Source organism: Falco biarmicus, chromosome 9 (assembly GCF_023638135.1).
Source record: "Falco biarmicus isolate bFalBia1 chromosome 9, bFalBia1.pri, whole genome shotgun sequence".
Classification (NCBI taxonomy): domain Eukaryota; kingdom Metazoa; phylum Chordata; class Aves; order Falconiformes; family Falconidae; genus Falco; species Falco biarmicus.
This window is the reverse complement of record NC_079296.1, coordinates 11,601,951-11,623,294: the sequence shown is the minus strand read 5'-3', so window position 1 is coordinate 11,623,294 and position 21,344 is coordinate 11,601,951. Positions and strand designations below refer to the sequence as shown.

General features: G+C 51.0%; 1 protein-coding gene across 1 annotated transcript in view; it reads left to right on the top strand.

The window, feature by feature from the left end:
• ASTN2 (astrotactin 2) overlaps window positions 1–21,344 on the top strand; it is a 354,268-nt gene that overhangs the window by 183,474 nt on the left and 149,450 nt on the right. Inside the window, exons 11-12 of the mRNA XM_056352114.1 lie at window positions 8,348–8,498; window positions 20,592–20,758. Coding sequence (XP_056208089.1) covers window positions 8,348–8,498; window positions 20,592–20,758 — 318 coding nt within the window. The remainder of the gene's footprint in view (window positions 1–8,347; window positions 8,499–20,591; window positions 20,759–21,344) is intronic.

Below are 21,344 nucleotides of genomic sequence, written 5' to 3'. Positions count from 1 at the left end.
TTTTTATTTCTAAATTGAAGCTGGAAATGTATTTACAAGTTCACTGTTTTGAAAATGATGTTTTGAGAGGATGGGAGGGAACAAATCGCTGGGTAAACTGAGCTAGTAAAAATAATAAGTAGCATAGAGAAATCATGTGATAGTTTTCATTTATGTGTTTTTTAATTATTCATTGCTGTCTTTACTGATAACCCCTGTGCCAATAGTGATCCATTTTACTAGATAAACATATTACTTCATCAGTTAGTGTGAATTGCTTTCAATTAATATATTATACTACTACTGATTCTGTGTTGAAAAAGCAGATTCTACAACTATTAACTTTTAAAATTATTAATATTTGAGCAGCCTAGAATGCCTCACCAAAAGGTGTTGTTGCAGTGGCGTGGGGGGCCAGGTGGCTTCTCACTGAGCCTGGAGGTTTCTGTTCCTGGTGCTCTAAATGCTATATTTTTTTTCATTATTTAATTTCTTAAGATGTTGAAACTGTGCTTTTCCTGTGCTGCCACTTCTTGAACTTTTAGATTTCACATTGTAACGTTTTCCTTTGCAGCTGAAGTTTGGAGGGGAAGGGAGAGGTCAGGCTCAGCTCAGATAACTTTGCATGCTTCATAACTTAATAACTAAAGTTAATAAAACTGAATTAGGTGTGTCTGGCTCTGGCTGGTGACATCGTCAACAAAGGGAAATGGATTTCTTTGAAGCTGAGAACATTAGGTGGGGTGTTAGGAGCAGTTGTGGCAATAGCCGTGGGGAGCTGGGCTCTGCAGTTGCATGGAAGGGGGGAGGTAGTTCTGTCGGTGCTGGACACCTTTGAAACGGGGAATCACATCCTCACCTTGAAGAACTAGCTCCTGCTGAAGGTAATGAGGAGCAGGTGGAAAATGGGCAGGAGCGGGGACGTTTGCCTGGTGCAGTGTGCAGGGCTGAGCCTGTGTGATCTGCTAGGACGTGGCTGTCGAGGCTCCTAAAAGATGTAAAACAGGAGAATAAACGCTGGGACTTTTAAAATGGCTGGGAAGGCAGTATCTTAAATAAATGGAGAATGTGGTGGAGACCTACAGCAGTGCCCATCCCTTTTGCTGTGACATGCCAGGGTGGTCAGGGTAGTCAGATGATTGGCAGTACTGTTTCTCCTCCCAGCGGGTGTTCCCAGGTGTTTAGTGTGGGTGCTTGCTGTGCTTCAAGCCCCTGTACCATCCCATCTCATCCCACATTTTGCTGTCAAGCTGCCTGATGCACAAGAGCATCCTGATGATACCGCCACCATGCAGGGAATGCAACCCGCTGAATTTGGGATTAATTAAAAGTCACAGCAAAGTGGGTGCTGGCATGTGTAATTTCCAGCATGCTTACTGACCATGCTTTATCATCTCTGTTAAGGCTCATGCACTTTTTCTTAAACCTCCCAGCGCTGAGGTTGCCTGGGAGACTGAGCCAGCACTGCCTGCATTTGCCTTTGGCTTGCATGGGGTTGAAGCTGCAACCGCGATGCTTCCCTGAAATAGGGGTAAAATGCTCAGAATTAAAACTGTCTTATTTATCTCATTGGTGACATCCTGGTCCTTCATACGTCAGAGCCGCCACCAAGGGGGCTGCAGTGGGGAAGGAGGGGGGGCAGGCTGGAGCAAACCCTGGACTATGTGCTGTGTCTGGTGGGCTCTCTGAGCTTGCTTTTATTCTGGTGTGTTTGTTTTTGCTTTGCTTTGCTGTAATTAAATTTCTGGCCCTTCTGGTTGCTGAAGTGAGCTTCAAAACACTCTGGCAGAGCGATGGTTTTATTGAATCTCTAGCAAATTATTGAAGCTTGGTAGGGAATTTTCCATGTTTTTCAACCTCAAGGTTTTTGGGAAAGGATTTTTGCAAGTCTTCATTATAGTATTACCACAACAAGTGAGACTACCCAGAAAATTTATAGTAAGCAGCTCATCAGCTGTGGTATGTCAGTGTAGCTCCACTGGAGTGCCTCCTCCAGTGTCACTCAAGTAAGAATGATTTTTCCCAGTTTATGATGTAGATGGTGGTTTTTCTTCAAACCTCCCAGCACTATTAGAGTCTGTGGGTGCGCTGGGCAGAAACTCATTTTTTCTGTATAAAATGATAAATTTGCTGCATGCGTGCACATCGTCAGGCACTGTGCTGAGAAAGCTGGTTGAAGATGGGAGCTCAAGCATGCCAGAGTTTCAGATCGTGAAGTCCCCAAGTTAGAAGCTGCCACCACCTCCCCAGGTTGTCCAGTGTTGGGGCTGGAGATTAACTTTTCCAGAGCATCCCAGCTTGGTCAGTGTGCAGATGGACTTGCTTGGGAGATAGCTCTTGGCTCGGTGCTGCGGGAGATGGTTGCTGCAGTCACTGCAGACATGGGGAATGGTGTAGTGGGTGCAGGAGAGGCTGTAGAGAAAACAGTCTCTTGTTGCAGGCAGAATTAAAAGAGGGTTGAAATTGTGGAAGAAAGATATTCTTTTGCTTTTAAATTGGAGACCACTTTTCTCAGATGACCATTTACTGCTCGTTCATCATAATTTGGGTGCTTAACTGGATGGCCCTCTGTACAGAACAGCTGAGCCGATGGTGCAGTCAGACCCAGTTGGAATTGTACTGTGACTGTGGGAAGTGCTGAAAGTACTAAAAATAACTTTGAAAGCATCTCCATTTGGGCATCCCACAGTGGTGAGTGCCTTTAATCCTGATCTCTTGTTGCCTTGGCTCCGTGTCTTAAGCATGAAGAAAATACCCAGTGTATAGAGGGGCTGTGAATATAAACTAACATTTGTGAGTTGCTGGGGGTCCTGGGTGCTCAGTCCCCGGGAGGGGAAACCCCCAGGGGAAGGGATGGCCCTGCCTAGTAGGAGAGTGGGAATGCGAAGTGCTGAGAGCAGGGCTGGGGCCATGGGGGTGGTACCGAGGGGTCCCCGGTGGTCTGCTGGCAGCCAGGGTCCCAGCCCCACACGCTGATCAAATCCCAACGCTTCACTTCTAAACGCTGGGCTTTGCAGGTGCAATTTGATTTTTTATCGGTTATATGTAATGCTTTTATAAAAAATGTGATTATGAGTTTTGCAGTACCCCCTCAGCTGGGTATGCATGCCGATAAGGCAGGCAGACCCTTCATGCCCATTTCTGTGATGAATCTTGCTGGGCATTGTGTGAACACGCTGAGCTCTGCCCAGCCTTAACAAGCCCAGGCGCTGCAGCGCAGGGAGCCGGGGATGAAGAGCTGGGTTAACTTTGTTTCTGCTACAGTCTGTAACTCCCCCTCCAATTTGATATTTCAGGCTTGCAGCTGAGGGATCCTACCCTTCCCAGCTCGCTGTTCCACCCAGCATTTGCAATTCATGGCTGGTAAAGAAGTTTCCAACCCATGTGGCTTCAGGCAAAACAGAGGTAGAGCCATTTGCACAGCAAAAAGGCTCGTGCAGGTCCCACTTCCACCGATCCCATTAATATCTTTGAACCATTTACTCTGAAATTCGAGGAAGTTTGGCAACATCACTAATGATTTCAGTGCTATCCAGATTAGCAGAGGAAGGTAGGGGTTTACTGGAGAAAAAGAGATAAGAGGGAGAAGAGAAAAGGAGCAGAGGAACACAGGAGTGGAAAAGGTGAGAGCTCAGAGAGAGCATTTGCTGGGGAGCAAATAATGGCAAAAGGGAGCAAAGTCTGCGCAGGGAGACACCTCTCTGGTGGGCTCCCGACAGTAAGGAGACCAGCCCTTTTGACTAGCTGGTCAAAATTTCTCAGGCAAGCAGCTGTCAGGCTGAAAAATGCAGAATCTGGGTGGAAATTTCTCTGTCCTGGTTTGCAAGTGCATCAGCCCTGAAGTTCCTTGTTGAGTGGGGTCTTGCTAGTGGAAGTAGGAAGCAGTGCCAGCTGCTGGACACGAGGCACCCTGGCTGGGCTGCGCCAGGTGGCCTTGGGTCCCTGCTCTGTACTGGTCCCTCCTTTGGGGTGAAGCTGCAGGTGACACAGCATCATGCCTTTTGCTGCTAGTGGGCCCTCTTTAGAAGCTCATGGACCCCAAATCTCCCCCCAGTCCTTCTCCAAGCAGTTGAGGGAGCACATAGTAAAGCAGCACTGGCTTAGTCCCCAGCTTGCATCTTTTTCTTTCTTTTTTTTTCCCAGCAATGGTTAACTTTGTAAGACACCAAAGTCTTTAACCATTAGTAGGCAATAAAAAGGGGCAGCTGAGTTGGATAACACCTGCTAATCCCCTTCCAGAATGAGCTACAGAGAAGAGCTGCTGCAAAGCTCGGGAGCTTATTCTGAGAAGAGTGCTTTGGAGGCTTTGAGAATTGCATGGTGTTGGTATTTCATGAATAAATAACCCCCAGCAATATTTGTCACTGAATCTGCCTCATTAATGAGGGCCTGCAACAAAGGGGGAGGATGGAGAAAAGTATTTTCAAGGGAATTGAAGCGAGTGTGAGTGATGGGAGGTGCCACGGGGCTGAGGTTGAGGATGGGTGGCATGGTCTGTACCACAGGAGCTGTGCAAAGCCAGGTAGGGAGCCCTGCTGCTGGGCACCATGCTGAAGGAATTGTTAGAAAAGTGGGTTTACTGGTGCTGGGTACATAATCAATGAGCCCTGGTAGGGAGGGGAGTGCCTTTCATTTATAAGTGTATCATTTGGGCATCTGTGTGTGTCTTTGGGAGGTCTGGAGAGTTAAAGAGCGAGCATGTGTGTGTTCATAGACATGCATGTGCTTGCAGAGAGAATCTGGCACCAGAAATTAGGTCACTTCCTCCAAAATACCCTTTTTGACAGGACAACAGGACATGGCATCTGCTTCAGGGTGGTGGGGAATTGCCCCATCCTCCCAGTATGCCGGGTGCTGAGCCCTGCCTGCTCCCTGGTGCCTGGGTCTGGCCAGGGCCACCAGCAGCTTCCCCCAGCTCTCAGGTGTGCTCTGGGCATGGCACAAACTGCAGAGCCCATCTCCTCCATCCTGCCTTGTCAGAATAGATCTGGGGGTTACTCAGTGAAATTCAATACAGATAGATGGAGAACAAGAGAAAAAAGCTGTTCTTTTACAGGCAGCTCTTTACGGCAGGGAAAGTGATTCATCCATCAGGGCTCTTCTAATCTGGCATGTCCGGGCAGTGAGGAGGGACAGCTGACCCAGTGGGCACCGTGCAGTGGTGGCCAGACACTGCCATCGCTCCTCAGGTGTCCCCTGCCTTGTCGGCACTGCCTTTTCTCCAGGGCTGGCGCTGGGATCTGGGGGCTGCAGTCCCATACAGGGGCAGGGAGGGATGGGCAGCGGTCACCGCTGGAGCTGTGTGGGTGGAAAGTCATCTGCTCCGTGCCATGTGTTGTCTGTCCCATTGTCGCTGCGGGAGGCAAGTAATGAATTATTGCTCTTTGCCCCCCAAAACTAAAAGGAGCTGCTGAGGCTGGCAGCACCTACCTGCACTGAGCCTGCCTCCACCGGCCCCTCTGGAGAAAAACAAAAGCAAGTTTGATCCCAGCTCACTCCGAGCATCACGTCAGCCCTCTCATCTGCTGACATCCCCCTGTCAGGGCGCACATGGGAGTGATGCTGCTCTAATCTAACGGTGGCCGACGCAGACACGATCCGGCCGAGCAGCATCCCTCCGTCTGCAGGCAGCACCATCACCCCGCTCCTCTCGCAGGTGACATTTGAATGCTTCCCTCCGGCTGTGCTGCCCCATCTTCCAGCAGGGTTAATATTTTAATAAGCTTAATGACTCATTCCAGCTCATCAGCCCCTGCCCCTGCTTTGTTTCGGGTCATCCGTTATGCAGGCACTATTTTGGAGAGCCAGGTTCCTGTTCCCATCCTCTGTCCTCCCAAGGGCAGATCAGTTTGGGCTTCCAGGTTTTAGTAAAAAGCATAACAAGCTGGCTTCTCCCGGCAGGACTCTGGCTCTCTGGAGCTACCCCGGCCGAGGATACAGCCCCAGGGTCTCCTTTGTACCACCCAAGGCAGCTGTAGCTCCTCGCCTTCTCCCTCCAGTGACGTGGGAGCTGCAGGAGCTTCTGGTTGTTTGGTGGCCAAATGGAAAACCCAGGAGGGAGGACAGAGGCACGGTTCTCCTTGCAGTCCACCTACGATGAGAAACCCTTCAAGAGGAGCAGATGGGGCTGAGCTTTCTGGGTGGGTGGTGGAGGAGTTATCATGGTTTGTTGCTTTTCTTTTTTTTTTTTTTATAAATAATTATCCCTACATTATTAAACAGTGTTTTTGGTTAGTAAATAATATGCCCTTTCCCTCCCCGCATCTCTCCAGCAGAAATAAGTGCCCTGATCTAATATATTCTGCCTTTCACACTCCCTCACTTCAGAGGAGCTGCAAATTCTGGTGGGAACAGAGTGCTAATAGAAAAGGGTCTCTACTGATATTTGAAACATGACCAAGAAAGGACAGAGGGAGATTCAGCTCCAAATATGCTGGAAAATCTAGGAGATGGGCCAAGAAAGGGGGGAATATTTGAAGCATGATCACCAAGAGGGAAAAGTTAATTGGGAAGCATTAATTGGGGGTGAAAATGGGCAGCACAGACATGAATTTGCTACGTGGGGCATTGATGCAGCTGGAGATGCTGGGGTGGGCATGGAGTGACCCTGGTGCTGGGGTAACTCGTCTGCCCTGACCCACGGTAGCAGAGAAGCTGCCCTGCACCTCTGTCTGAGCTGGGATGTGCCGACTTATCAGTCTTGCTGGTTTTATGGTGTTTTTCTTGTTGAAAGTCCCAGCTTCTGGAATCCTGCAATTGCCTGGAAAACTGGCCCTACTGCACAGGGCTTTATTTCTTGGGTTTGGTCTCTGGGTAGTTTCTAGCCCTCAAGTTTGCAGAGAGAAGCTCCATTACACCCTAAAGGCTCAGAAAGCAGAAGGCAAATTTAGGGGAGGGGGGGGAAAAAATCACCCAGTGATTGATTTATTTTTAAAATCTCATCATTTTTATGCCAATCTCATTTTTTATTTTTTTTTATGCCTGACTCATGATTTTTTTCGAGCGTTCGGTGTTGGCAGGGCTCTGTGCGTGTGACTGCATGTGTGTGCGCAGGGGCCCTCTGCTGATAGATAATGCAGTGCTGCTTCCAAACAGCAGTGCTGTGGTCTTCAAGGGCTGCTGAATATTCCTCCACCATCCTTTCGTTGCCAAGCACACGGTTTTCAAATTAAAACCCAAAAAAACCCCAAACAAACCCCCCAAAAAACCACCAACCCAAAAAAGGGAGGCTCAAACTGGGCATTCATTCATTGTGTGGCTTTTTAGGTCCTGGTGGGAGAGCAGGGAAGATGCTAAAGGGGAATAAATGACCCTGTGACTCCCAGCATTGCCTCGGGGGATGTTTTAAGGTCAGAGGGGTCAGTGTTTATTTGCAGACCCCTGTGTATAAAGATCTAATAAATAGCCTGTGGAGGTCAAGTCCGCTGCCATCAGTGACTTGTTCTGTGACCTTGGGTAAATCGCTTTGTCTCTCCCCTGTTGGTAAGTGGGTGACAGGATCTGTTACCCAAGACAGGTTGCAGGTATTGGTTACTATATAAAATGTGCTTTGAAGATGAAAAATACCTTGGAGATGCTTTAAGCTCTTGACAAGCATCTGTGTTCCCTTTGCAGGAACCCAGCAGAAAGCGAAGTGCCTGAATACTTTGTCACAGACAAAATCTGCTGTGTGCGCAGCTCGGAGAGGCAGGGCTGGGAGCTTCCCAAGGCTTTACACGGCCATTGAATTTGTTGGTATTTATGGTTCTTGCTTGCGTAAGAGAGGGGTGTCACAGCGCAGCCGTGCCCGGAGCTTTGCAGAGCTGTCACGGGCTGGAGCAGTGCAGCAGAGAGCTGTGCCTGCACCCACCCCTGTGTCCCTTGCTCCGGGTCCCCCTGTCCCCTGGAGCCAAGCAGGGGTGAGCCCCCACATCCATAGCCCAGCAAGCGCGAAGCCAAGTTTCCAGCTTTGGCAGCGTCCCCCGGTGATGAATGAGGTGTGGGTGCTCAAGGAGGCTTGGCCCAGCTGTGAAACGTTCAGGACGAGTTTCATTGTGGATTCACTGTTGTCTAGTATAGGGTTGGATTCACACACGACTCCAGGCTACTAATAAAGTATCTCTTAGTTGGTAGTTGGCTTGAAAATGGTAGATAGTATCTTTGAAACCCCTTAACTGGTTGATTTTCATCAAGGATGTCAGTTATGCAGCAGATTTATTATATATAGGATAATCACAAAGCCTTACTTTTCTTGGGGAGCTTCCTTTGACTCAGGTTTGCTAATTAAAACGCTGTGATTTTGCCAGGGCAGCTCTCTTCATGGATTGCCCTGCCCATGCCACGTGCTGCCTGCTCCCTGCTGGCCCTAACGGTGCCTTTTCTCTCCAAGGGAAGAAGCGATGCTGTCCACCTACTTTGAAACCATCAATGACTTGCTCTCCTCCTTTGGGCCAGTGCGAGACTGCTCACGCAACAACGGTGGCTGTACCCGCAACTTCAAGTGCGTTTCGGATCGCAAGGTGGACTCGACAGGCTGCGTGGTAGGTACCGTGGCTGCTGGCCCCTGGGGCTGGCGTCTGGTCGGGGGCAGGGCGGGGGTAAGCCGGAGGGGGACATCGGCTGCTGCCTCCCTGGGGATGTGGCCAAGGGGATGTGTGTGCTGGTGGTGGACTCCCCCTCCACCCCTGGGCCCTTCACAGCAAATCACATCTGCCTTAAGGACCTGAGGGAAGCAGTCTGGGGGCTGAGATGAGCAAAAGAAAAATGCTTAAGGCTGATGGTCATTTCCCTGCTTGTCAAGAAAGCACAGGGTGAAAACAGTCTCGCTTTTTCTCCTGCCTTCTGCTTGCCAGCATGGGAGAAAGATGAAGCATCTCCCCATCCTCTCCCCCTCTGACACCCTCAGAATTCTGATTTGTTTCTGCACGTGCTCACATCTAGCCAAACAATCTACTGCGTCCCAGGTTTTGCAGTTCCCTGCTCCCCCCTCCACAAGACCTGTTAGACCCTAGACCGTTAGCTTTGGGCAGAGGCTCTGTATTGTTCCCAGCTATCGATGCACAGAGGGGTTTCGCTGCTGTTGCAGGTGGGAGCAGCAGAGCTCAGCACCTCTCCCACCTCTAACCCATCTCACCTCAACAGCAAAGTCCCCATTTCCCTGCGTGCAGCAGCTTGTGCGAGTCTGGTACAACACACAGAGACACAGGGGCAGAGCCTTGGGAAAGCGGGGGAAGCCTGGGAGCAACCCTTCTCGTCTGTCTGTGGTAGGAGCCCCTGCCTGCCCAGCAGCAGGTGGTGACCCCTGAGGGGGCCCACAGTGAACACATGCCTGCTGCTGCAAAGCCCCCTGCAACCCCTCTGCCCCTTCCCCTCCCTCTTGCCACAGGCAGAGACCCCCCCGCCCCAGCCCTCCCACCTCAGCAGAGGCAGGATTTAAGTGTCTCTTTATTTATTGAAGATGTTTAGACACGGCAGCCAGGAAAGGTCAGGCTAGAGCGGTGCTGTCCCGGGGGTGGCGTTTTCATTATCCCCCTCTCCAGTTGCTTGTTAAGGCCATTTAACACAACAGCCTGATGTGTCACCAGCAGCGCCTGGTGCCATCTCCCCCTTGCTGCTCCTCTCCCTTCCCTCCTTTCTTTTCCCATTGTTGCTTTTTGTGGGGTTTTTTTGTTCCCTTTCCCAGGGAGCATCTGCCTTTCTAGTCTTTTTTTTTGGGGGGGTCCCTCTTTTTTGGGGTGTTATTTTGCCCTGAATGCCAACGTGCGTCCCAGACACTGTCAGAAGCAATTGGGACTCTGCCCCATGCCGCTGGGAAGGGATGCCTCTTTCTAAAAGTCAGGATATATTAAGATAGAAATTGCCAATAAATTACAGGTCTAGCACTGGCCATGCTGGCGCGCAGAGAGGCAGAAATTGAAAACTGTGTCACTGGGGGAAAATACCCCCCCGCCTCTGTAATGCCTAAGTGAGGCTTTATGCAAAGAGAACAAACTGTGTACAGCAGGCAGCGGGGAGAGAAAGGAGAAGCAGCAGGAGCTGTTCTTCTGGGGTCCATTCGCTCCCTGAGAACCATGGGTGAAAGGTGACACATGGGACCCCCTGTCCTCCTGTGTCACACCAGGCTCCCCGAGGCCATGAATCCCATGGGGACAGGAGACAGCTGTAGAGGTGCCCATCTCTCCTTCTGCTCCTCACCCCTTTTTCTCCCCACTGCAGGAGCATGAGGTGGCTCTGCCTCTCTCCACAGCTCCCAGTTGTGGGGTGAAGCCCCCCGGCTCCTCAGTCCCAGCTGCAGCTTGAGGACAGCGGAGATGAGCTCCCTGGGGGGAGGTTGGAGATGGCTGCTACATCCCACCTGGGGTCCATGTCTCTCCTGCTTCCCACTGGGCTGACGCCAGAGTCACAGTGCACCATCCCTCCCAGCTCCATGTAATGTTGTACACACATCACCTGCTTGTAGGTCTTTGGCAGTGGCAGGGGTGTGAGCAGAGGTCTGGAGGACACTGTCCCCTGTTTCTGACTGTGGCCCATGGCCGTTGCTTGGGGAAAAGCCAACGGGTGGGCAGGCAGCGCTGCCCTCAGCCCCAGGTCATGCTCATGGCACTGAGTGGGGTTGCAGACGATGGGAGCTGAGTGTCAGAGCTTGCCGCAGTCCTGGCCCGTGACCTTAAGGTACCTTCTGTCCTGGTCCCTGCACTGGACAGTATGTCCCCTCCTCATCCCGTCTCTGCTCCCGGAGTCTGCTGGGTGAGAGCTGGGCTTCCAGTGTGAGTAGAGATGGGACCATTTGCTGCAAATTTGCAGGGATGTCAGTTAGTTTTAAAGCTGAACTGCTGTGAACTCAATTTGCCAATTTGGTAAGTGCTATGGGCAATATCGGGATGTAATTTAATTAAGCTATCCCCTTTTTATATAGTTCAGGGAGCATTCACGTACTAATTTTAGCACTAGGTTTGCTTCAGCTTTACTCTGGACACTGTTTCACAAATCATGACATGTTGTTAATCTTTACCAGTCAACAGTTTATTAATTTGCTGAGGACCACAGAAGTATATAATCAGTGGTTCATCAATCAAGGCTAAATCTAACAAATGTTCTAGGCAGGTACCGAGCATAAAATATACATGCCGGCTTGTAAGCAATTAATACACAGCAGAGCTGGAGCCTAGCAGCTCAACCAGGGAACAGCACAAATCTCAAAGATTTCTTATTCCTTTTATATATAATCATCATCTGTTACCAGTTCCTTCATGCCCTTAATACAGCTTCCAGTAATTCTGCGAGGACTGGGGATGCATTTGTCTTTGGGCTTTTTAGCGGCATGGGCTCTGCCATTACCTAATTGTTTGGCATTAAACGGACATGGTTAAAACATGGAGAGCGGGTTTGTGTGTAGCTTGTGGCGGAGCCTCTCTGAGGACAGTCCCTTTGGGCTGGCGAGGGAGAAAAGAGAACGTCGCTTGACTTAAAATCCTGCATGCCAGGTGTCACCTGGAAGACCTCAAAGGCTCTGAGAGGGGTCCCCCCACAGAGGGGTGACATCTACCCAGCTTCCATCCCACACTTCCCACGGGACCCCTTCCCCCCCCAGTCTCATGGCTTTTCTGTTATTTTGACATGTACCCAGCAGATGGCATTCGTGCATAAAGGTTTTCTGCAGTTCTTTTCTTATCGGAGGCCTTTTTTCATTTGGGTAGCTTTAAGTAGGAGCTGCAACCTTGCCAAGACCTTGGGATTGCAAACTGGAGCCTTGTCTTTGAGCCCTACCTTGCACCATAACAAAACAATCCCCAAGCTCTAGAAAACCTGTGTCCACATTGCTTTTCCCTGTGACACCCTAGAATTGCTGTCAGCTCTGGGGAAGCCACAGGCATTTCCCAAGAAAATAAAATCCCAGCAAGCTTGTGTAAATCTGGTGGGCTAGCTCTGCACGTAGAGTTCAGCGTGCATTTCATACCATCTTGCAGGGATCACAGCAAACCAGGAGAAACTGTGCTGGAGGAATAAGGCAGAATATTGCCAGCAAAGGAATATATGTCACTGATCCCTCCTACCAGCACGGCAGTAGCTGCTCAGCCCGGAGGGAGGATGCTGAAGGAGAGAAAAGTGCTTGACCCTCATGTGTTGGTGATTTATAATTTGAGATGAAAACCTGTGAATTAGCCCTGAGGGACTGAAGGAAACACCTGTAATGTGGCTTAAATTCAGGTTTCCCCACCTGTCTCTCAGCTTGGCTTTGCTCGCTGATGCCAGTCCTCTCATCTGCCTGGGGAGAAGGAGGGTTGCCTTCTTCTGCTGCCCTATGGCTGTGCCTGTTTGTGAGCTCCAGCAAGACAGGATTGCAGCTGCAGAGGAGTAAAAGGGATGAGGTGGTGGGTTTTTTTCCCCCCTAAGGAAAATGAGCTTTGGTCTCAGCATGTGAGCTGGGTAGGGAGGTGGTCAGTTCCCCTCCAGGGCATCTTGAGCATCCTTGGCATTGCCACAGCAGGAGGCAGCAGCAGGTACAGGTGCGCAGTGAAGGTGAGCCCTGTGATGCCTCTGAGGATGGGGCCTTATCTCTGGGGGGGGGGGGGGGGGGCTCCTGGAGAAGCAGGAGGGCACGAGCTGCCCAGCTGCTTGGGAGGAAGGCAGCTCAGGCCCCATGCTAACGTAGTGGCAGAATTAGACCACTTGTTTCCCTGCTGCTTGAGCAGCTTCATGGCAGCAGGTGGGTGCAGGTGGTGTGGTCTGATGGTTCTGCAACATCTGTGATGCCTGCAGGTGTTGGTGAGTTCATCTTTTGAGTCAGAAGGCAGTGACATGTGCCACAGAAGCCAAAGATGTTGCAGGGGGATGTGGAAGGGCTCACAGCATGGCTGTGCTCCAGGACCTGTTCCACCTTGGAAGAGGTGTTGGCAAGAGGTAGGAGAGCCCACCAAGCCCAGGCAGTGGGTGCTGCTGCTCTGCGCAGCCATGAGATCCTGCTGATGGTCACCATCTCCTTGCTTACGGGCTCAGGCTCCTCTAGTGCAGATGTCTTTCTAATTTGAGCAAGAGAAAAAAGTATTGTTTGCCTTCGAGGACAATGGGAGTGGTTCCTTTCCATGGTTGTGGGGTCAGTGCATCAGGCAGGAGAGGGGGTTTCTCTGGCTCAGCAGTATGCAGAAGGGAGAGCTTCTACCAGAGTGTCTCTTAATGAAGCTGTGGCCCATGGTGACACTGGCGTGGTGTTGGTCTCAGCCTTTTTAGACGGAGAAGGAAGAGAAATTTGGCATGGTCCACACAGGTATTTTAGCCTTAGGGCAGCCTGTCTGGAAATAATCCTTCTGTTTTCCCCTCTTCCACATCAAAATGATGGGATGTTCCTTAGCTGCTGCAAAGCAGGGCAGAGAAACATCTTAATTTAATAATGTAACTGTTTTGAGGAGAAATGGGATTAGAACGAAAGGAGCAGGGCAGTGGCCACCGCTTCAGTGTTCTCCTTCCAGACACCCAGGGGTGGCTCAGGGACCATGGGGACTGGAGAGGTACTTCCAAAGGAAGAGGATGATGCTGAGAAAAGATATTCTTGGGGAGGAAAGTGGGTGTTTGGGAATTTCACCCCAAACCAAAGTGCTGTGCAGAAATCCCCACATATGTGAAAATTCCAAAATAATTTTGTTCAAAACATCTCCTTTCTATGAAGGAAGGTGAAATGTTTAATTTCAACATTATCATCTGGAGCTTTGTTATATATTGCGTTATCCCAGTGTACAGCCTGAAATAAAAATACATGTAGGTGACGGAAACCAAAACATCTCAACTTTCTCAAAATTAAATGCTCTCCTAATTTCCCAATGAATTTTGAGATGTAATTGATGGAATCCCACAAAGCACTTAAGCTTCATCAAGTCTGCATTTTTCTGACAGACAGTTGTTCATTGAAAGATAAAAACTCATTCGTCCCTGCCTTATGAGGCACCTACCTAATTATGTTAGAGATGCACGTGCGAAAGCGGGAGATGGGGAGGAAACTATTATCTTCTAATCCCTTTAAAGTTTAGCTGGCTCCTTGAAGCAGAAGATGACTCCTTATGCACATTCTGATTGGAAGCAGAAGCCCCCTGAACCTCAACAGCAAGCCCCCCTCCCAAGGAGCCTGTGGTTTTGGATTTATCTCGTTAAGCCAGGTAACTACCTGTGATGAAAATGGGATTTGAGGCAGAGAGAGAAGCAAAGGATGGCAAAAGGCCCTGGGGTCAGTAGCTGGCCGTGGCAGGGAGCGGAGGGGCAGGTGGGGAGCCCCCTGCCTGCCTGCCTTTGCTTTCAGGGCTGCAAAAGGCGTTTGCATCATGTCTGCAAGCACTGGCCAAAGTTAAAAGCAAGTGGAATAGCTCAGGAAGCACCAGGGTGAGCTTCAGGTCTCTGCCTGTGCTGAGAGGTAGTTGTCTGGGTGATAAAAGCCCCATCCTCTCCACCGTTGGCTTTTTCAGCGGTGTTCCTTGGAGGGCTTGGCGGGTGCCAGCCCTTGCCGCTCTGTGCTCCCATAGACTGGGATGCTTTGTGTGTTGTGGTCACAGCTGGGTTGAGCCGTTTGGTTTGAAGGATTTGGCGTGTAGTGTTGTGGCTGGGTTCTACCCTGCATGTCAGGTGGGGTGGGAGCTGAATTTCTGTTCTCCCGAAGGGTTTTGGATGTGCCAGCCTCTGCTGTAGCTAGGAAGGGAAACTCTCAGATGGGCAGGAGATACCAGTGCATCCCAAAATGGGCTATTGGTGACTCCTGGAAGGAAAGCAGCTGTAGGGTTTCCACTAGCTTGATTTCCTTGCTCCAGGAGCTCTGAACACTTGTATCAGTGTGCATAGCATCCCACCAGCTGGTTGAAACAAGTCCATCCCACTTTGAATTGATATGTGAACATACACATAGTGACCTGCCCAAGACAGTCCCTGCGAGAGCTGTGTGGTGCCTGTAGTTGAGGAGATGCCGCCTCGTTGCCCAGAGCTTCGGTCTTCTCCACGGAGCCCCCAGCCCCCCCCGTCATGGGGCGACCGAGCCAAGGAGTGTGAGCTATCGCAGTGTGTGCACAGGAGCCTGGAAGACAGATGGGTTTGATTTTCTGAGGCTAAAATAATGATTAATGATCTTGAAAGGAAAAAGGAAGCAGGGGGAAAGCAGGGAGGGGCAAAAGGAGTGGGAAGATAATGACTGTTATTTCAGAAAACAGTTGTAATGTTTCCCCCTGGGGATGATGCTCCCCTGCGGTGGGTGTCGGGGACGGGTCTGCCGCAGCTGGGGTGGCGGCGAGGACATCGCTGCCCCAAGGAGGGGCAGGGGTGGCCCTGGAGAGAGACTGCCTGGAGCCAATGGGTGCTTCAGCAGCCAGCTTTTTTGCCCGTTTTGCCAAAATATTAGGAAAGGAGGAATAAATCTCAGCTGTGGAGACTGGGCTGTGTACAGCCAGGCTCTGGTCCTGCTGCTGCGGAGCAGCGCTGCTCACCGAGGGCCTTCTGGACCAAGAAAGCAAAGGCAGAATAAGCCAAAGTTGTCTGAATATATATATAAATACAGACACAGAGGAGTTTACTGTGTTTTTATCATTTCTGAGCTTTAACAAGCAAATAAAATACATGCCAGTGCATAGTTCGGAGCTCATTAAAATGCTGGCAATTGCTTGTACCTCAGCAGTGCCTCAGGTTATCTTTTTGTCTCACCCTGAAGAGGTTCCTCGGTGAGGAGTGAGGATGCCTCTAAATAAAGGGGGTCATTAGGGCTTTGGGCATCTCGCTCGGGGCCTCTGCAGCCCTGAGCCACCGGCCTTTCTTGCAGTCTCAGGTGCTGGGGATGCAGCCTGGGGAAGCTGCGCTGGGCCAGGGTCCTGGACCTTGCCTCTGGATGCATCCAGACGTGCGTGCATGGTACCTGGAATGGAGCTGGGAGCCAGGGGTTGGTGGCAGCTTCCCTGTGCAGTTTTGAGGAGCTGGGCTCGTCTGCACTCAGAGCATCACCTCTGACACCTTGGTGTGGGAGAAGTCTCTGACAAAAAGGCTGCTGTTGAGAAAACAGAATGTAATAATAAAAAGGGCAGTTTACTCTCTCCAGAAACACTTTATTAAGTATTCTTTTTTTATTAAAATTAATAACGGAAGAGAGGAGCTGAGCTGAGCAACCCTAGTAGGCAGTTCAGATGGAGAGCTGGTATCCATCCCCTTGTCTGGGGGGATCTGTGTCAGTAATGAGGCTCTGATTTTATTTCCAGTACCCCCTTCACCAGTCTCACTGCTAATGAGCTTTGTAAATGAGAAAGTGAGCAAAGGCCCCTTTTTTTTTTCCTAACATGAACAGGGGCTCATTCAGGTGCTTATTTTCCGAAGACCCGATCTTGTGCAGGTTTTGGTGGATGTTGCTTGCTTTCCCCTTGAAGATGATCCTCCCTCCGTTGGGTTTTCTCAGGCTGTGCTGGGGACTGTGGTGGTGGGCAGAGGAGCTGTGCTGTGTCCTGGAGGCCATGCCATGCCACATGCTGTGCCGGCGGTGTGTGCGGGCGTCCCATTTCATTCCAAACCACTGCCTGGAACATCAGCAAGGCTGGCATTGGTGGTCTCCCCGGTGTGGCAGCAGGTCCTGCCAGCTCTGCCACTTCATGTCATCTCAGAGATGTCATTTAAAAGGGAAAAAAGACCGTTTCTCAAAAAAACCCCAAAAAACCAAAAAAAAAAAAACCCAGATAAAAATAGCACTTTCTTATTCAGCATATCCATTCCCTGTGCATGCTTGGAGTACATTTGCTGACTGCAGTCACAAAAAATACAGTCCTGGGTGCTCTGCCTGGCACGGCTGGAGGGGGACATGCTGGTGGCTGATGGTGCGTGCTATCAGCCAAACCCCGCCGAGATGCCAGCAGTGCCTGCTTCGCAAACTGAATGGTAACAGCAGGGTCGGGGCGTTGTAGCTGTGGGTCACATTTAGCCTGCACGATCTGTATTATCAGTTCTAATGCACAAGAAGACAAGAAACTTACGTTTTCTTTTCCAATCCCAAGAGCAATTTTCAGGGCTGGCCGTTGTCACAGAGAAACCAATTCACTGCTGTGTAGGTGGAGTGGATTTGCAAGGCAGTGGAATTACATTTGTATGGTAACAGCTTCTCCGTGGCTTTTCAGAGCAGACCATGAGCTGGAGTCTCCCCCTACCTCCCTTTTCCTCTCGGTGGCATGGGTTAAGCACCAGACCCTCTTCCCAAGTTTTGAGATATTTTTGCTTGTCAGATCCATGGGTGATGGATGGTCCAGGAGTTTGAGGCTGGTTCCGAAGCAGTGCAGGTCTAACACAGCAAACCAAAACCAGCTTTTTCTTTTGAATTGCTGGCTAACAGTTTATAGAGGATCCCTTTGCTTCCTTGGATAAAAGGATCCATCCTGTATCCGGACGAGGGGTGTGCAGAGGTGTGGTTGGCCAGGAGCTGCTGGGGCACCATGTCTCGCCAGCTTTCCTCCCGTCAGGAAGGGATGTCACCCGTGATCGCCCAGACAGGTTTATTGACTGAGTTGCTTATGGATTTTCTAATCATTTTCTGACACAGCCCCCCATCCTGTGTCACTGCCAAGGCAGATCGCAAATTGAACTGCAGCTGAATTGATGGGGGATTGATTAAAACTCACCATAATTATTGGTTCTCTGCTGCCCAAGCCAGACAAATCAATGTCAGCAATAACAGAACTGATCCTTTGTAAAAGCCCTGCAAACACAGAGTGAGTGCTAGTTTTGTAAGCTCCCCTGGGAGTCCAGACCGACTCTTCAGCACAGCCCAGGGAGTTGTGATTAGCACAAGCTGGCTTTTTTCTGGGTCATTGCTGACTACTGTGGACAGAGTTGCACCCAGATGGGCTTCAGTTTCCCCCCTGCTCTGATCTATTGGTGTGACATCCCAATTGCAAGTCCTCTGCTCCTGGAGCAGGGAGATCTGTAATAAAGTTTTGCCCAGTAGTTGCTCCATTTGCCTATTCATCCCTGCAAGACCTCCGCGCTGGCATCGCTGCTCCTGCCGTCTGCCTGTTGGTTTTGCTGGCTGGCGCTGGCTGCAGAGCTCGCCGGTTCCCCAGCTCACTGTCCCTGGCATCTTTGTCCCCCCTGCAGTGCCACCAAGCAGGGACACCTCCTGGGTTTGTGTGTTGGCTACCAAAGCTCTCTGTCCCTGGAGAGCTGCTTGCTGCAGCGTGACAGCTGGCTGGAGAGCCGGCTCCATGCCGAGCCGGGGATGGATGCAGAGGGGAGGGGGTGCTTTCTTTTACAAATTTTGTGCTTGAGCTACTTGCCTGCCATAATTAATAGGTATGAGGATGCATAATTACAAACAGAAAGGAAACTTGTGGCGATGAAAAGCCCAGACTGGAGGAATATCCCAAAGGTGACCTCAAGCAGAGTGGGGCTAAGGGAGGGAGGGGCTTTGGTGACCTACTAACCTAGTCCCAGTGGAAGAGCCATCATCTTCCTCTGCGGGCTGGGGAAGGTGCTGTGCTCAGCGCACAGCTCGGTGCCAGGGTTAGAGTTCTGGGTGACAGCCCAGGACAGCCGTGACTGACCCTCTCCCTGTCACTCTGTAGCTCCTGCAGACCTGGATTCCCACCCAGTTGCCTTCAGCACCTTGGAGGGTCCCCGGGGAGCTCAGGGGGGGCTTGGGCAGAGCCCCAGATCCCACCCTGGTTGGTGTGGGGTGAGCAGCCCAGAGGTGGACGAGGTGCCACGGAGCAGAAGATGCTGTTTGCAGTCAGCCCTCCATCTCTAGGGAGAAGTGTTTCTGCCAGTTTGTACAGCTCTTATTCTTACAGTGGGGCTGGCAGATGCGGAGGAGACCACAGGAGATAAGTGTTGTATCTGCGGATTCACAAACACGCTTATCCTGATCCTGTTTCCCAGGCAGCTGGGTGGTAAAAGCACAGATTGTTCCAAGTGTCCTCTCTCGTCTCCTCCTTCATATTTATTCTGTATACGCAGCTAGAAAGCTTCCTGCTCCCATGTCCTCTGCAGCTTCGTGCCTAGGCAGGGCTACTGTTCCCCCACCTGCCTCCCTGGGGGGCTGCCTGTGCCCTGCCTGCTCTGCAGAGATGGGCAGCATCCTATTCCAGAGCCCTTCACTGCCAACATCCTTCGGCTAGAAAAGTCATATGCCTCTCAGCCTTCTCTTGCCTCCTTTTCCCACCTTACTTGGCACCTGCAGGGAAGGTGCTGAGGTTGGCAAGATCCACCCAAGCTTCAGGGCTGAGGGCACGGGAGCCAGCGAGGTGTCTGAGGGGCACCAGGGATGGAGATGCCTGAGACGTGGTTGCTGCAGATGGGGCAGAAGCAGCTTTAAGGCTGCTACCATAGGGAAATGGCACAGGGTTTCTAGGAGGTGGAAAGAAACTTTTCATACTTGATGGGGTTGGCCAGGACTCCCTAAAGCATCTTTCTGAGGTCCCCTGCAGGCAGCTTGCTTCTTAAGTAGCCAAGAGTGAGCGAGGCTCAAGCAGCCCATCTCCCGTCAGGACCCTGCCAGTGTCAGCAAGCACGGGGTCCAGGGTCTCCTGAACTTTTATTAATATGTACAGCATTTTACTCACATGGAAAATTGATTTCTGTTTTTAACCACAAAGTATAGTGGTTTTATAACCTTTCTTCTGCTTGACAGAGGCCATTTATAACCTGCTTTCATCACTACCTGTACAATCTCCAGACTAACCCATCTTCAAGAAATTCCATAATGCATTTTTAATTGCGAGCTGCTCCTAGGCAAGATTTATTTATTTTCTCAAGGACTGGGCCTTTTTGTTGTTGTTTGTGTGCGTGCATGTTTGGCGAAAAGGGATAAATAACGCAAGTGGAATAGAAGAGTACTTTAATCTGGGTGACAATTTATTGATGGCATTTGCCGCCTGCTGGCTTTTATCTTCTGGGACAAGGAAAGCCAGCTGAGGAACTGGAATTAAAACCCAGAGACAGATCTCCAGCTTATGTGAAGCAGCACGGTTCCCTTGGCTGCGGAAAACTGATGAGCCTGGGCTGCGGTCCTGTCTTCTGCCAGTCCTGCCTCCACCGCCGGCCAGTCCTGCCCGCAGCTGCCTCCCCCCCGTGGGAGGGATCAGCTTTTGGAGCTGATGCCCAGGTCACGCTCGCTGGCCTGCCTGGCATGGGTTGAAGTGGTTATTCTGGGTCACTCCCAAGCACTGAGATGGCTTTCTGGTTTGGTCCCAGGTACTGAGATGGTATTTTCTGGGTTGCACCCACTTTCTCTGGGTCTCAGAGGAACAGGTAGCAAATGCAGAGGGTTCCTCCAGTACGTTACAGAGGGGGTTGTCATGCTTCACCCCACACTGGCTTGAGGCTTCATCACTGTGTAATTTTGCTGCCTCAAGGATTTCACCCTCCTCCAAAGGGAGGAGGGGGAGGAAGGCTTTTGCAGCAGACTGGGTCCTTGCCCTGTGGTTCTTGCCCTCTCCCCAAAGGCTGTGTGACATGATGCTGGGCCCTTGTGGCTGCCCCATCTGTCACTCAAATCGAACTCATCTCCTTTAGTTGTAGGCAGAGTTCAGTGGCACTGGCTCTTGGGTGGGCTGTGCCCTGGGAGGGCACCCACCGGGCTGTGGCTCCAGGGCAGGTGAGGACCCCCCAGTGACCTTCCCACATCCCATCTCTCGCTGCAGTGCCCTGAGGACCTCCGACCCATGAAGGATGGTACCGGTTGCTACGACTACTCCAAAGGGATTGACTGCTCAGATGGCTTCAACGGTGGCTGCGAGCAGCTCTGTCTCCAGCAGACCCTTCCTCTGCCCCACGACCCGTTGTCCAGCACCATCTTCATGTTCTGTGGGTGAGTCCTGTCCAATGCTCCGGCATCTCTCACTAGCAGATAAATAACCTGTACCCTTTTCCATCCCTGCCAACCCTCCTGTGCCACCCATCCCCAAACCGGCACACCCAGCAAGGGAGCTGGGTGCCCAAGAAAAAGAAAAGCCTGTTTATGGAGCTGACTTCCAGCAGGGAATAGAGGCACCTGGTTTGCCTGCAGGCAAAAGCATACGGGAGTGCGAGGAGCCATCTGAGCAGATGCACCTTCCTCCTCTCCCCCACTGTGTGATGGTACAGTTTGATCTGTGACTCACCATGAAGGGACCCAAAAACTGTACATTGAGTGTTGGAGGGGGAAGGTGGAGGATTTGTTTAAGAATTGCTACCTCCCCCCCCCCCCACCCCGCCCCCCCCGCCCCATGCCTCTCTTAAAATAGAGTTTCATCCATGATTTTGGCCAGGATCCTATAATCCTACGCAATTTAGCATTTTCTCTCAGGAAAATCTCCCTGGCTGCAGTATGTTCTAAAAGGAGCTCAGTGATTATCTGGCTTTATGCTGCACAGCTGCAGCCATCCATCCATTGCCTGCCCCGTCCCGTGCCCAGC